Consider the following 16,211-nt stretch of genomic DNA (forward strand, 5'->3'; position numbering starts at 1 on the left):
TTTTATTTCCTTAGATGTTTGCAATTCTCCTGTATGCTTAGAACCTATGTGTGTGATTTTTGCATAAACATTTAATCAGTTGGTATACATGTGACAAGACATGGACTGCATTGTTACTCTGGATCTGTGTGTGCTCAGTACCCTCCAACCATCCACAATTCTGCTGTACCAATCCATGGATCCAAGCCATTTACCAGAGCAAAATGCTGGAGTGCTTGTTTCAGCACCGGCTCCATCTCTCTGCAGACGGTGTGCAGCAGAGTGATCTGCTACCTAACAAAGAACAGCAATGTGAGTTACAGACTTCAGTGCAAAGCAAAGCCTAGTACACACGGGCCGAATGTCGGTTCAATAAAAATTGGTCAACATTCGGGCGGTGTCAAACAAGCATGTTAGAAAACCAGCAGTCCACTGGCTCCTAATCCGCATTCTCTGCCAATGTTCTGGTGGGGGGCGCTCCCCCTGTCAGAAGACAATAGAACAGCAGGGAAGATTACTGTACTAACATTAGATGTTCTTTTCCCTCACCCACTGATGGGCACTATTGTACTCCACCCTACCCCCTGCTGGGCACATTTGTTTTCCCCATCCACCACACCCCGCTGGCACAAATGTCACTATTGTTCCCCCCCCCCCACACACACACACACTGACTGCATGCCTTTTCTTTTCCGCAGCTTACACTTGGGCATTTTTCCCTCCCATTGACCAGCAACATAATGGGCCCTATGATACATATTCCTTACTGCAGGATTGCGCCTAAGGCTTCATCACAGTGTGGTACATGCATGAGCCATAGGCCCAGGAACAATGGGCACTATCTTTGTAACCGCTACAGTTTTGTTCCTATAATTTGTCCTGTGATACAAACTATAGTTCGTATGAGTAATTTGAATGCAAGCTCTTGTGCCATTACCTGTCTTCACTTTACTACAACATTAATTATAGCTACCCAGTAGAATAATGCAGTGCATTTTGCTATCATGTTCTGAAACACCCATATACAAAAAAATATATGATGCAATTTAGAGGTCACAAAGCCATTGCAACTTTTAAACCTAGTTTAGAAAATCGTTTTTTTCTACACCTAACTAACATGACCTTGCAAATGTATTTGCTTTCATATCTGTATACTTTCCAAGTCTCCAAAGCAGCTACATACATTGATTATTGCAGCCCAACTAGTTTCAACACATCGGTGGAGTGGTTAACGCAAACATTTCTGGCAGCTACAAGGCATAGAACAAAATGAAAAAAAAAAAAAAAAAAACACCAAAAAGATTATTAACACTCTTCAGTTGATAATTCCTCCATCAAGATTTAGACTAAAGACGGCGTTCCATAAAGATCGGCTTTCTCATGTGGAAGAGTAATGTTACTCACATTACTAATATTGTATTTATAGCAAGCAAGACCAAGTATAAATAACTACACTGGCAGGTACTGATTCCATCAGAAAGTACAAAGAGTAAAATTGCACAGTGCAGCTCCCATAGCAGGCAATCAGAATCTTTTACTGGGCTAACTTTGGTTTTAATTTCTAAGCAGTTGCTGTGAGTAACTTAAAATCTCAAACACGCTAAGCCATGCTCTCAAGAAGTAAATACCTTTTTATTGTAGGTTTTGTACTTTTTTTGTTACAAAGCAATATTTAGTGTTTCTATAATACACAATTCATGCAGGTATAAAAATAGAGAAGAAATAGGACTGTAATCATGCCGTGCACGCGCAAAGAAAATACAACCATCTAATTGCCATTAGGAGGTAAACCTACCAAGCCTCATGCTGAAATGAACTGTTTAAAGATGGGCAGATATATCTCTGAGCATGAAAGAGTGGATACACTGCGCTGCTAATTATGCGGTAATGGTAGCTGCTGACACGGCTTGTTCAAAAAAGCAAAATAACAAAAGAATACATAAGTGTAGCGCTTAAAATGATATAGTGAGTATCAAAATACCATATGGTGTGTGATAAAATAGAAGACATGAAACATTAATAAATGTTAAACACAAATCAAAATATATGTGAGTCCTTTAAAGTGAAAAAGAACGGTGCCAACCTGGCAGAAAGTCTTGTGACTTTTATAACGTGACAGTCCCACCACCGATAAAAGTGCAGGCTTACCGGAACTGATTGACCACTGATGGCGTATGCCAAAAGAGATCAATCAAGGCTTTGTATGACAAATGTCAAGGCAATCTTTGGCAGGAAGCGTGGGCCCAATAGGTTGAAGTGTTCTTTGGATGGGATAGGTCCCCAGGGACCCAGGATAGGTCCCCAGGGACCACGCGTTTCGTGGTCAAAAGCACATCGTCTGGGGCCCCAGACGATGTGCTTTTGACCACGAAGTGCGTCGGGAGGACTCCACTGTCGCCCTATTTGCATGTAAGAGCTCTTTTACTTCCAGCCAAATGTAAGTTTGTCAGCTGTGAATAAATACACATTTTTTATCATACGGAGTTACGCTATGTGGCCATCCCCTTCTTTTTCTTTTCTTTACGCATTACCACTACACTGAGCTTATTGGTCTTGGGAGTCCAGCACCAGCACAGCTTCCGGCTTGTCCCTGGGGACCTATCCCATCCAAAGAACACTTCAACCTATTGGGCCCACGCTTCCTGCCAAAGATTGCCTTGACATTTGTCATACAAAGCCTTGATCTCTTTTGGCATACGCCATCAGTGGTCAATCAGTTCCGGTAAGCCTGCACTTTTATCGGTGGTGGGACTGTCACGTTATAAAAGTCACAAACTTTTTTTCACTCACCTGAAGGATTTGTTGATGATGACGATTTTCGGTATACATGTCCAATCATCATAGCACTGTGCCTTATTGGACCTTATACTTTATTTGATATCACATGAGGTGCAATAGACTTTCTGCCAGGTTGGCACCGTTCTTTTTCACTTTAAAGGACTCACATATATTTTGATTTGTGTTTAACATTTATTAATGTTTCATGTCTTCTATTTTATCACACACCATATGGTATTTTGATATCTCTGAGCATGAAATAGATGAACCCCGAAGTAACTGATGTGCCGAGCCATGCCACAATTTCCAGCCAAAGATGACACTAGCAACATGTATGGCACTGTCTTCCTTTCCTTATCTACAGGGAGTATAGATCGCCCTGTTTGCCACAACAAGCACCTCCAATGGACAAAAGAACAAATGTATGTGCTTTAGTTAGGCCAGAGGTTGCCCAATTGTTGAAAGTGATGCTAGAATTGGGAGCATTGCTTGTAACCATTGAACTGTTTATTGACAACCTTAAAGGGGTTGTAAAGGTTTGTCTTTTATTTTCTAAATTGGTTCCTTTAAGCTAGTGCATTGTTGGTTCACTTACCTTTTTCTTCCATTTCCCTTCTAATTGTTTTTTTTCTTTGTTTGAATTTCTCACTTCCTGTTTCTTCTCAGTAAGCTTTCCACCATCATCCGAGCGGTGAAAAGTCATTTAGAACAGCTTACTGAGGAGGAACAGGAAGAGAGAAATTCAGACAAAGAAAAAAAAACATTTAGAAGGGAAATTGAAGGAAAAGGTAAGTGAACCAACAATGCACTAGCTTAAAGTAACCTATTTAGAAAATAAAAAACAAACCTTTACAACCCCTTTAAGGCCATGGCGGCCAGAGTTAAACGTATTCATATTGCAAGTCAACACAAGCACATAAACTTTTTCATTACTTGTGTTTCTTCTGCATTACAGAAGAAATGTTGTATTTTATCAATGAGGGTAATATACACTTCAGTCTGACTAATGTAAAGTCAAAGCAGTGATATCGATGGGGCAAATGGGTAATAGCATACTGCTCAACATTACAAAATGATCACGAATACTTAAAATCTGTAATAAAATGCCTAACAGGCGGTTTTCTGCCCTGCACAAAATGTAAAGTTCAAGGAAAAAGACTTCAAGCAAATACTCTAAAGCCCCATACACACCATCAGATATTCTGCAGATTTTTGTCTTCAGATTTACCAAAACCATATAATATGAGGTCAAATCTTAAGAGTTTCAATTTGTATGCAATCAGGCAGGCCCTTGCACTACATTGGTAAATCTGAAGACAAAAATCTGAAGAAAATCTGATGGTGTGTAAGAAGCGTTACTTTACTCTGTGAAATACTTTTCTATCACCTCCAATCTTTCTGTAACCCATGCCCTTATTCCCGTATATAACAACCTCTTGTATCAAAACATGCAAGTTCCTGGTAATTCCCAGACAAATGAGTGACCAAAGTCTGCCTTATCTTGCTCGCAATTAAAATTGCAAAACTGCTAAACAATTACTTGTTTATATATTGGGACCAACGATAATGCTACTAGTGTCTGAAAGTTCAATGGTCTAGAAACATTTTCACATGCTGCTTCCTAAACTCAATAACAATACTCTGCAAACGTTTACTTATACAATATATAAGACTCCAGCATATTCTAAAATGTTTTACAGCAGTTATTGATCCATTGATATATTTTTTGAACATACACTTATACATTCTTATACACCAGAATGCATGTATTAAATTCAAGTGTGTGTTGATATGACCTTTATTTACTTTTTTTTTTATCAATTTCAACTGACTCAAATGGCAAATTGTAGGTCAACGAACCCAAATTACAGCATTCGGGGCACTTTTTAAACAACATTTCAGATCTTGAGGCCAGGCCTTATATTAGAGGTCATATGCAACATGATAATATCCCTGTAGTACTCCACTGGCAGACAGGAATGTATCTACGGGATCTCTGGTGAATGTCCCTCCCAGGGAAGCCCTATTTTACTATGTGCCATAGTGGGTGCAAAAGACCCCACCAAAGTGGCATTCATATTGGGAAGATATATGAAATAGCTTTCCTACCACATTGTACGGCGTGCTATAACTTTAGCAACGCATGCTACAATTTGTTGTTCAAAATATGACCAAAGTGAAAAACTGCCATCTGACTTAAAGGCCAGCATGAAACCCAAGCAGTCAAACAAAGAACAATCTTCATTGTAGATGTTTCCCTCATGAGAATCAAACTCAAATCCCACTGCTGCAATCCCAACCGGTAAGCCGCATTGCTGCACCGTGCAAGAATTTACATGAATATCAATCAGAAAACATTTTTTTAGAATACCCTGTCTAGGATCAAAACTCACATTCTACAAGTACAAAAAAACAAAACAATATCCAGGTAATTTAAGTGTGAACATTTGCAATGAATTTGTAAAACCAAGTAAGTAAATGTGTAACTATTTCACAACAGAATACAGTATTGTTTTATCTATGTTGGTTGTGGTATATTTTTAAGTGTTTCCATTCTTAGTGACCACAAGATTTCTTTGCAGAAAACGATATCTAAATATCTCTGACCATGAAGATTGATCAGGGGGAAACAGTTAGAAGAAACTCTATCAATTTAGAGTGCTGTATTACATGTAACAAAGAATTATCACACACAGATCAATAATAAAATGGGAATAAGTTGTTTCACAATTGCACTGTGGTGTTATAGGTAGTAAAGACACTTCATAACCAAAGAATAAAAAAAATGGGTAAATACATTTAACTGAAACAAACAAACAAACAAAACAAAACTTTGTACTAAATGTACTAAAATACAAGATTTAAGGCACACGCACATATACTGTGTATATATATCTATATATAGATAGATATATCTATCTATATATATATATAAAAACAAAAATAGTTCACAATAATTTACTAACATTTGAAATCTGTGGATATTTATGTTATATCTCCGTCTCCACCTAGGTTATCACTATGTGTGAAGACTGAAGATTAATCACTGTGGTGCGGTTATTGATTAAATAAAGATACTCAAAATTATTCATTAGAAAATTGTATGGTAGAAATATCAATGCAGCAATGATTTTTCAGTGATACAAAATATAGAAATGCAGCTAATTTGTAATGCTTTACAACCTAAAGTCCTGCAAACGCCGAGCAGGATATTATAAAACAGAGGCCCGAAAAGAATTGTACACCAAAACCTCTATACATTTTTGTGAAGAATATCATCATTAAAGACACATTAGCCCATTTGCAAAGAAAAAGAGCACAGCTGAGAACTTCTCATTGTTGTTACAATTCATTGTTATATGCTGATCTCAGGGTGGTCCCAATAACACAATAGTTGTGATCCAGCTGGGTTGTGTTGGCTTTAGTACAAGGGACAGATTAACATTTCACCCCAGATCTTAGGGACAGCTTGAACCAGCCCATATCTGTCTTTTACAAATTAAATAAACAAATCCCAGTCTGAATACTGGCTCAATCTTTCCAGAAGATCTGGAATCATTAATGGACATGTAGATAGTGGGCAATATGGCAGTTGTACTGTTTGTCTCTTTTTGGTCCCCACTGCTTATGGAAAGCTTTGACAGTCTAGGAGCTAATAATCTGTCCTGACCATGTCTCATGCTTTGTGTGAGGAGAAAGGTGAGTGAGAATGACTTCCACAGCTTGAAATTTCTGATTCTTGGGTGGAATCGGGCACATCTTGTATGTTACCTCATCTCCTTCAACGGGCACATATTCTCCCTCAATGCTGCAACACAGTAAAACATGAAATCAGAAACATATTGAATTCACATTCGGCTTAGGGAACAAAATTTGAAGTTTTGTACAGAGACATAAGAAAGAACTACAGTGCCACCGAATGTCATTTTCGAGAAATGGCAGATTGTAGGTTTACCCATCAATGGCAAACCTCATTCTTGCTATCTCTGGGAAACCTTTTTTTGTTAATTCCAAAGAGTTTTTATTAGTATTAAAATGGGCATAAAGTAACCACATTAATTCTGACAAAAATGTGCACCTATTGTATACATATTCAGTCATGGGTAGACAAAGTCTCTGTAATAAGACATAGACAGAATGGATGTACTACATGGCTGCATAACATGACTGCTTTAGTTTTCTGATTTGGTTCTTTTTCTATTTCATTTCAGCAGGTGATCTGGCCAGTAACGCACTTCCTCTTTTAGGGTGGCTCTTCTATATATGAAGGAGCAACAGAGACAACCTTGAACAGCAGCATTGTCTGGAGTGAGTAGTGTTAGAGGGACCATTAGATTTGGACGGTCTATCACTTTCGCGCTTGCACACAGGAGTCACTTCATCACAGCAAACAGCAGGTGCCGTAAATGTTTTCTGAGCTGTGCACATTACCACTTGCAGGCAGGGAGGAAGCATTTATGACAGAGACCATTGGGATGCAGACCTTCTGTCCCACTCCCGGAACAAAAGTGCTGCTCAGCCATTCACTGCAAACCTTATATTTCATCAATGAATACAAGGCTTCCTATGATTGGCTGAGGTGGAGATTGTAAAATGAACCATCCGCCTCTCCACCTCAGCCAAGCAAAGTAAGCCTTGTATTCCTTAATGAAATATAATGCTCGATTTTGCTCCAGGACCAGGGGGGAAGTCCCCATCCCGCTGTTAAAAATCTGTTTATACAACACTGACAGCTTGCACATCTGTTACTGAATCAAATAGTTACTATTTAAAGTCACATGAAACCTGGAGTTGGGCTTTAAATATAATATATAACTTAAATCACACTTTGAAATGTATTATTTTATAAAGAACAAAGTGGTATAAAGCAGGGGGGGGGCGTCCATTAGGAGTGCCTGGGAGCAGCCCCCTCTCTCCAGACCACCCTCTATATGCAATGGATAGATTTATGCATAGCATGAATCTATTAATGGCCATCACGGCCACCCCCTATTTATGCGTTCGGCCCCTTTCAGGGCACCGGGTGCATGAATTACAGTGGGCATTTTTTTTAAGCACCTGATTAGAGCCATAAGCTCTAATAGGCTTCAAAATAGGATGGGATTGGGTCGCAGAGAGTGCGTCCAGAAGCCCACCCAGGTGTGTTACAACAGCGAATGAATATTCGCTGTTGAAACACTGATCCTCAATCTGGCCAATCGGGAAGTGGGTCTAAAACCCGTCACCCTATTTCCTGAAAGGACAGACGATCCTATTGGATGCTAAGAAGGAGGAGAGGAGACACACAGTGAAAGTGAGGAGGAAAAGAGTCAATGGCTGCAGGTCCCCGCCGATGCCTGGATTCCTGGTCCCCACCGCCGCTCCTCGGAACCCTGCTTCTCCTCAGATGCCCAATCCCTGCCACTGCTCCTTGGATGCCCACCAATGCCGGCCACCTAGATGGGGTGGTAAAGTAGCAGTGAAATCATAACTGTGCTGAATACTCCCCACGCAGAAAGAAGATCTGTGGGTGGGACCCAGAAAGCCCACCCTCTACAGGCTGTCTGCAGAAAACTACAGGGGGGGGGGGGATCAAGAACAGTCATACAGTCATCCTGCACAAGGAATGACATAACTAACATAATACATTACTCCTATGTATACACAACACACACCAAGATCAACTAAGAATTCACATGTAACCTGAATTTATACAATATTTGCCAATAAAAGGCAATAGACCTTGCTTTGTGGATAAATATATACTCAAAATGAGCCAGAAACAGGCAGAACACTTACTCAGAAATGTGCACAAATATATCTTCTGTTCCATTTTCAGGAATGAGGAACCCATGTCCCTGGGACCGTGAAAACTGCTTGCATACACCTTTGTAAATAGGTCCTGCAGAAGCCCGGGCAGTTCTAAAAGAAACCATTGTAAATTACGCCAGAGACATGTACAGTCAAAAATCACCAAAATGTGGATGAAGTATGAAACATGTGTTAGAGGCAAAACTGTCAGGAGAGCTTTTGGCCGGGAAAACAGGCCGGGTGTATGCTTCATTGCAGTTTTTCCCGACAGGAAAACTGCCGGGAATCCCGGCAAGAAAATAGAGAACCTGCTGTCTATTTTCCCACCGGGATTCCCGGCGGTTTAAAACCCAGCAGTTTTCCTATGGGGAAACACTGTGAGGGAGCATACACACGGCCGGGATTTCCGGCCAAAGCTCTCCCCGCAGTTTTCCCGACGGGAAACCCGGCCGTGTAAATACGAGGAAACTTACCGAGCAGGTTCTCAGTTTTCTTGTCAGGATTCCCGGCGGACTTTATACCGCCAGGTATACCGGCCGTGTGTACAGGGCTTAAGAGATAAGTAACAAATCCTAATAGGAAATCAATGACTTAAGCCTCGTACACACGACCAGTTTTCCCGTCTGCCATGAGAGCTTTTGGCCGGGAAAACCGGCTGTGTGTATGCTCTATTGCAGTTTTCCCAACAGTTTCGGAACCAGCTCTTTTCCCGCTGGGATTCCCGGCGGTTTTTAACCCGGCAGTTTTCTTATGGGAAACACTGCGATGGAGCATACACACACGGCTGGGATTCCCGACCAAAGCTCTCATGGCAGTTTTCCTGTCAGGAAACCTGGTCGTGTGTAGGGGGAAAAAGTTACCAAGCAGGTTCTCGGTTTTCCCCTCGGGTTTCCTGGCGGTAAAAAACTTTTTACCACCGGGAATCCCGTACGTGTGTACGAGGCTAAAGACTGATTGGCAAAGAATAGGTGACGTGGATGTGAATGACATGTGGAAGAACAGCTCATTCCAACAGACTCTCACCTTCAACCTTTATAGTAAAATTAACCAAAGAACAATAAAATCATAAAGATTCCTCACCCTCTTCCATACCATATAGCATGCCCCCCTATAGGGGTTCCTTTTTACCAGATGCTGCATCTTCCAGCAAAGACAAAATCAATGGAAATCAGAACCCTTGTCACGTTTCAGCTGTCTGTTCCCACCAACGGTCTGCATTGCAGTAAGTTGGAAAAAAAGTCTTAGGCCCCGTACACACGACGAGTTTCCTCGGCAGAATTCAGCTTCCGACCGAGTTTCTGGCTGAATTCTGCCGAGAAACCCGGCCGTGTGTACAATTTCGCCGAGGAAGCCGACGAGGAGCTCGACGAGGAAATAGAGAACATGTTCTCTATTTCCTCGTTGTTCTATGGGAGCTCTCGGCCCGCCGAGCTCCTCGGCGGCTTCAGGGCTGAACTGGCCGAGGAACTCGATGTGTTTGGCACGTCGAGTTCCTCGGCCGTGTGTACGGGGCCTTAGTCTTGCATGCTGCTTTTAGGGTTTACTGACTTGCAGTTTGACATTCAAGTCAATTCAAATGGTGGCTTTAAAACACTCATTGCGTTTTGGTGGGGACAAGGTTATAAGAAAAGCATAGGGTTATAGAAAAAAGATCCGCAGAGGTTTGGTGCTGCCATCCAATATCTATCCCCTAGTCAATAAAATGCTACTCACTTTTTAAGGACATAAATCTGTCATTTGCAAGTAAAAATAATTTGCCACATTTTAATCAAGGCTTTTTAAATGGTTTTTAGGAACTACAGAAACAGATACTCTGAGATCTCTTAACTCTGAAATCTGTACTTTCCCCACCCTCCAGAGGACCTGCTCTCTATCCCTGGAGTGAATCCCTAGCCAGCGCTATGTTTTATAATTACCTTATTCTGGTGTCTCCTGGCTGGTCACAGGAGGCTCAGAGTCCCTCTCCTCTTTGGTCTTTTCTTTTTGGTGGGTGGTCCTCTATAATGCAGGGAGCAGTGTCCCTCTCTGCATCAATACACTGGGAGTGCATGGCTCTGTGTGCTCAGGGGCGGGGCCATGCTTTCCTTCTGGGTGGGTGAAGTGATGAAGAGCATTATTCAGCTCAGACTGAAGATAGCTTGTGGAGAAATATAGGTACTTTGGGGGGGCAGCTCCTGGTTAAAGGTAAGTATTGCAGCCAGACTATTTAATATTTCAAAAAAAAATGCTGAAAGTTAGGGTTAAAGTGCTCTGTTTTTTTTCTTGCTTGAAAAAACTAAAAGTGAATCTGTTAGAAAAGTCAGAGGGTGTCACTTATGATATATATTTAGAAATTTTACTTACCTGGCTGTCATGCTGATAATCTGGCTTCATTGCTCACTTATTCTGAACAAATATGCATCTGTATACTGTATGGCCCGGATTCACAGACAGCAGGCGCACATTACGCCGCCGCAGCGCATCCCCCTGTGCGCTACGTCGACGCAGCGCAGAGAGGCAAGCACTGCATTCAGCAAGCTGTTTCTCCCAACGCTGCGTCGGCGTGGCGCAGGCCGGCGTAGGTGCAAGTGGGTGTGACCCCATGCAAATGATGGTCCGAGCGTGGTGCAGTGATTTACGCCTGGCGTATCATGAACGGCGCATGCGCCGTGACGTGGACGTCGGCGTAACCCCCTAAGATACGCCGGCCCACCGCGTACGCCGAGAGCATAAGTACGCCCAGCCATACGCCCGTCCAGCACAAAAGTACACCAGCTTGTCTTCCCCCTGGAGCAGAGTACTTTTGTGGTTTGAGCCATGTCAGATACTGAGGTGGAGAGGGAGAGGAGAAAGAAAAATTTCTCAGCGGAAGAGAGGGCGATTCTGACCTCAGCAATCACCAAATATGATGCCTACCTCCATGGCGCACAGAGCGCCAGGACCAGCAAGGCCAGGAAGCAGGAGATCTTCCAGAAGATCACTCTGGAGATCAATGCCCTTGGGCATGAAACCAGGACCTGCAAAGACATACAAAAGAAGATCAATGACATGAGACGGCGGGTCAGGGAGAAGCTGGCCAAGGTGAGAAGGCACCTCAGGGGCACGGGAGGCGGACCAGCTTCTTCTCTGAAGTTGACACCTGAGGAGGAGGTGATAGCCAGCTGTCTGGAGCAGGAGCAGGTGGAGGGCCTGGAGGGCTTTGACTCCAGTGACCAGGACTTGAGGAGAGGTAACTGTGTTTTATCCCCCATCCGGTGTGGAGCATGTGAGGGGGTGGAAGGGAACATGTGACAAGTGTGTGGGTCCACTAACATGTGAATGCTTTGTGTCACCCACAGATGTGCTGGAGGGAGCTGGGCCATCGTCTGCCTGTGTCCGACCCAAGCCATCCCCGGAACAAGGGCCTCAAGGGCTACCCCGTCCAGATGGACACAACCGGCTACTTCCCCTAGGAAGGCTCTGGCCAAGACTAGGGCCCATATTCTCTCTAAAAATCCGTGGGCTGCGCTTAAGGCACTTACACTCCGCTGTCCCAACTTAAAGGAGCAAGTGTTGTATTCCCCAAACACTTGCTCCGTAAGTTGGGATGGCGGACTGTAAATGCCCCGGCGTAGCCTGGGCAAGCGGATCTCCAAGGGGGCGGCTTGTATTCAAATTAAGCGCGCCCCCGATTCTAATGAACTGCGCATGCGCCGGGCTTCAAAAAGCCCAGTGCGCATGCTCCAGTTCTCGGCGGAAAACGTCAATGACGCCGCCGTGTGCGTCATTGACGTAAAGTCGTATTCAAGAACGACTTACGGAAACGACGTACCCGACGAAAAAACACGACGCGGACCCGACGCCATCCGTAACATGGCCTACGTGGGACTTGCGGAAATTTACTCCTCATATAGCAGGACTAAATTTCCGCTTACGCAAACGACGTTAGCGACAGTTACGCGACGCAAACTCGTTCGGGAATCGGCGTAGAAGGATCATTTGCATACGCAAATGAGTCCTTCACGTAAATGCCATCTAGCGGCAGCCGGCGTCATTACATTTAAGATCCGCCAGTGTAAGTGACTTACAGATGGCGGATCTTAAGTGTATCTATGCGAAAATGATTCTTAGAAACAGTCGCATAGATACACGGGCCAAAAAAGGGAGATACGATGGAGTATCCTGAGATACTCCATCGTAACTTCTGTGAGAATATGGCCCTAGGGGTGTAGCCGGATCCCTCCAAGAAGGGCTTGAGAGGGAGCAGGCATGGCAGACGCGCACACATGGCAGATATTGCCTGCGACCTGCACAGAGTGGCTGACAGCCTGGCCTCCTTTGTTGGGTCCTTGGATATGCAGTAGTGCCTCACACAACAGGCTGCACATACCCAGGCCATATCAGACTGCCTGCAGGACGTCAATGCAAACTGCGCAGCCATGGCCACAAGCCTCTGCGACCAAAGCCTGACCCTGGGGGCCATGCATTACCACATGTTAGCAGGGGGTCCTTCCTCATCAGTGGACCAGGGATCTGGGGACGTGCAGGCCACCCAGGACCAGCACACTGCAGCTATTGTGGAGCTGCAGGCCACAGCATCGGGGATCCTGGCAGAGGTGAAGAGTCTGGGGGAGGTTGTGCAGGCCAACACTGCCGCCATCCAGACAGAGGGTCGGCAGAACAGGCACCTACAGCGCCAGACCAACGAACGCCAGCTGCGGATGCAGGCAGATACCAACAGTGTTCTGACATGCATTGCGGTTGCCTTAGAGGGGATGCAGGCAACATCTGCCATCAGATCCAGGAGCGACAGACCAGGGGATGAACCTCCTCATGATGCTACAAAGAGCCGTCGCCCAGACAATTGAGGAGCCGTACCCTTGGCACGAGGCCTGGCCTACGAGAGGGCAAGTGACTGTCCTCTGAACGTTTGCAGCTCAGAGTATGAGCTTTATATATATTTTTTTTTTGGACATGCACAGATGTATGTGCCGTCCTCCTGTAAGGGCATGATCCCTATATTTTTTTTTGTCACTGCACATGGTGAGGAGTGCAAAAGTGGTGACTGGACACCAGTTTGCAGGGGCAGGGTTTGCCCGGTGCTGCTACAGTGTGACTGGTGTGTGAGTGTGTGTATGTGTGTGTGACATTCCTGCCAGCAAGGCGTGTCACCTTGGCTCGTCAGAGAGAGGTTATCCCCACGACCGTGTGAATGTGGTATGAATGGACAGCAACATCATTGGGACCTTGGCGTGGCGTTGCTGCTCCCAAGTCCCGCGCGGTGGACTTGGGCTAAACCAATGTGAGGTGGATGTGGTGTGTGAGCTAGGGACCACGGTGGTGTGCATGCGTGCATTGTCCATGTGCCATGATGAATGTGTGTGTTTAACGTGCAAAGATGCGTTCCACGAGACAATTCCTGACTGCTGTTCCTTCAGCAGACGGGGTAGCCTTGGGCAGGGGGGGACTGTGTGGTTCGGGGGTCAGGTTATCACATATGTCAATCTCCAGGCCCTTTCTCATGGCGTAGTTGTGCAGCATGCAACATGCACCGATGATCTGGCACACAAAGTTTGGGGAATACAACAGGGTCGAGGCATCGGAAACGGGACTTCAGGATGCCAAATGTGCGCTCCACCACTGCACGGGTGCGTATGTGTGCAGCATTGTATCTTCTCTCGCCTCTGGTTTGGGGATTCCGGTATGGAGTCAGGAGATGGGGCCCAAGTGCATATGCCGAGTCACCTGGAAGGGAAAAGACAGGAGGATGTTAGTCGTGCATGTGCCCCTCGTGATGTCTGCATCATGGGGTCGGACAGTCATGCCATGTCACTCACCAACCAACCAGCTGTCCCTGTACACGTTCTGTTCGAATTCCGTTGGGATGTTGCTTTGACGGTATATGTAGCTGTCGTGGCTGGCCCCGGGGTGTTTGGCACGGACGTGCCATATGAGGCATTGGGCATCGGCTATTACCTGTACGTTGATGGAATGCCACTGCTTACGATTGCGGTATATGTGCTCTGTGGCACGGGGGGCCGTAGTGCCACATGTGTGCAATCAATGGCCCCCATGGTGCGTGGGAATCCGGCAATGCTGTAGAAATCCTGCATTGCCTTCTGCCGCAGGTGCTCATGGGTGGGTTTGATGATGTGGTGGGACATGCATGTGAGGATTGCGGGGACAACCTGGTGCACGCATCTGCTCATGGTGGATTGTGACATCCCAGACACGACTCCACTTGTACGTTGGAAAGATCCACTGGCGAGGAAATGGAGTGTTGCCAGTACCTTGACCAGTGGCTGCACTGCATGTGAGCGTTCTGTCTGGCTGGTGATTTCATCATGCAGGGCTGTGGCTAATTCCAGGATGGCATCAGGGCTGAATCGGAAGATGCGATACACCTCCGATTCCCCCATGCCAAAGACGTTCATGCGCATTTGGTATATCCTCTCCTGTGCCCTCCTCCGTGCCTGTGGACGCAGTAGTGCTATGACCATGGCTGCCCCTGGCACGTTGGCATACAGATGTGTTGTCCTGCAAGTGTGGTTGCCCAGCTCGTCCGTAACGGTGCTGCTGCAGCTGCTCTCCAGCTGACCTGTGCACGTCTGTTGCTGAGTTACACCTCCTTAATGGGGAATAACTTTACGCCAGACGTACAACTTACTCGCACCGCGCGTAGCCTGCGCCGGGCGCACGTACGTTTGTGAATTGCCGTATTTCCCTCATTTGCATATTTGAATGCCTAATCAATGGGAGAAGCAACATGCGTCCAGCCCATATTTGCGCACACGCTACGCCGGCGTAGTCAAGTTACGTCGGCGGGATGAAGCCTATTTTTAGGCGTATCTTAGTTTGTGGGTCCAGTGCACAGATACGACGGCGCATATTTGCACTTACGCGGCGTATCTTGAGATACGTCGGCGCAAGTGCTTTGTGAATCCGGGCCTATGTGTTTAAGGTCAATTGCTTAGAAAGCCTAAAGTTTAGCATAACAGCCAGGGAACTAGAAAATTTAGCAGGGGGTTAGCACTGGCCCAAAGATTCCTTTAAACAAATGTTAAAGAAGATTTTTTATTTTCCCATGCAGTGGGACAGTGCCTGCACTGCATGGATTAACTGCTCGTTTTTGTCTACGGGATTGCAAAGCAGAGAAATATTTATCCACCAATCCTCCAAGCATAAGACCGATCCCTGACGCTCCTGCCCCACCCCCCACACACACACGCTAGCGGTCTTGTGAATGAACTGTTTCTGACTTCATCACACTCATAGACCGGCGCTGGACATGAGGACAGCGGGAATAGTCCACCGCTGGATGTGGGGTAACATGGTTTTCCGGAGGATCAAAGAATCAAGTAAGTATAGCCTTTTGGTGCACCCGAGCAGTTAACCCTTACAGTACGGGCATAGGCCCACTGCATGGGAGAAGAAAACATTTTCATGAAGTTCTTCTTCGAGACAATAACTATTTAAAAAAATTAGTATACATGTATGTCCACCATCTGCTAAACGGAACAGTGAGACCCCAGGCAGTTTTCAGGCGCTTTAGCGCTAGAAATAGCCTCTGAAAAGCGCCTCCTATTCATTGCAGTGTGTCTTTTCACACTGGGGCGGTGCGCTTGTGGGACATTACGAAAAGTCCTGCAAGCAGCATCTTTGGGGCAGGTTGGGAGCGCTGTATATAGTGCTCCCAAAATGCCCCA

The 16,211-nt window shown here is 45.1% G+C and overlaps 1 protein-coding gene across 2 annotated transcripts in view; it reads right to left on the reverse strand.

The window, feature by feature from the left end:
- Nucleotides 1-4,537: 4,537 nt before the first annotated feature.
- CSDC2 (cold shock domain containing C2) overlaps nt 4,538-16,211 on the reverse strand; it is a 54,729-nt gene continuing 43,055 nt past the window's right edge. For both annotated transcript variants that reach the window (XM_040359652.1, XM_040359651.1), the window contains exons 3-4: nt 8,536-8,658; nt 4,538-6,565 (exon numbers count right to left, since the gene is read on the reverse strand). In XM_040359652.1, coding sequence (XP_040215586.1) covers nt 6,403-6,565; nt 8,536-8,658 — 286 coding nt within the window. In that variant the 3' untranslated portion in view covers nt 4,538-6,402. The remainder of the gene's footprint in view (nt 6,566-8,535; nt 8,659-16,211) is intronic.

This window comes from Rana temporaria, chromosome 7, assembly GCF_905171775.1.
Source record: "Rana temporaria chromosome 7, aRanTem1.1, whole genome shotgun sequence".
Lineage (NCBI taxonomy): Eukaryota > Metazoa > Chordata > Amphibia > Anura > Ranidae > Rana > Rana temporaria.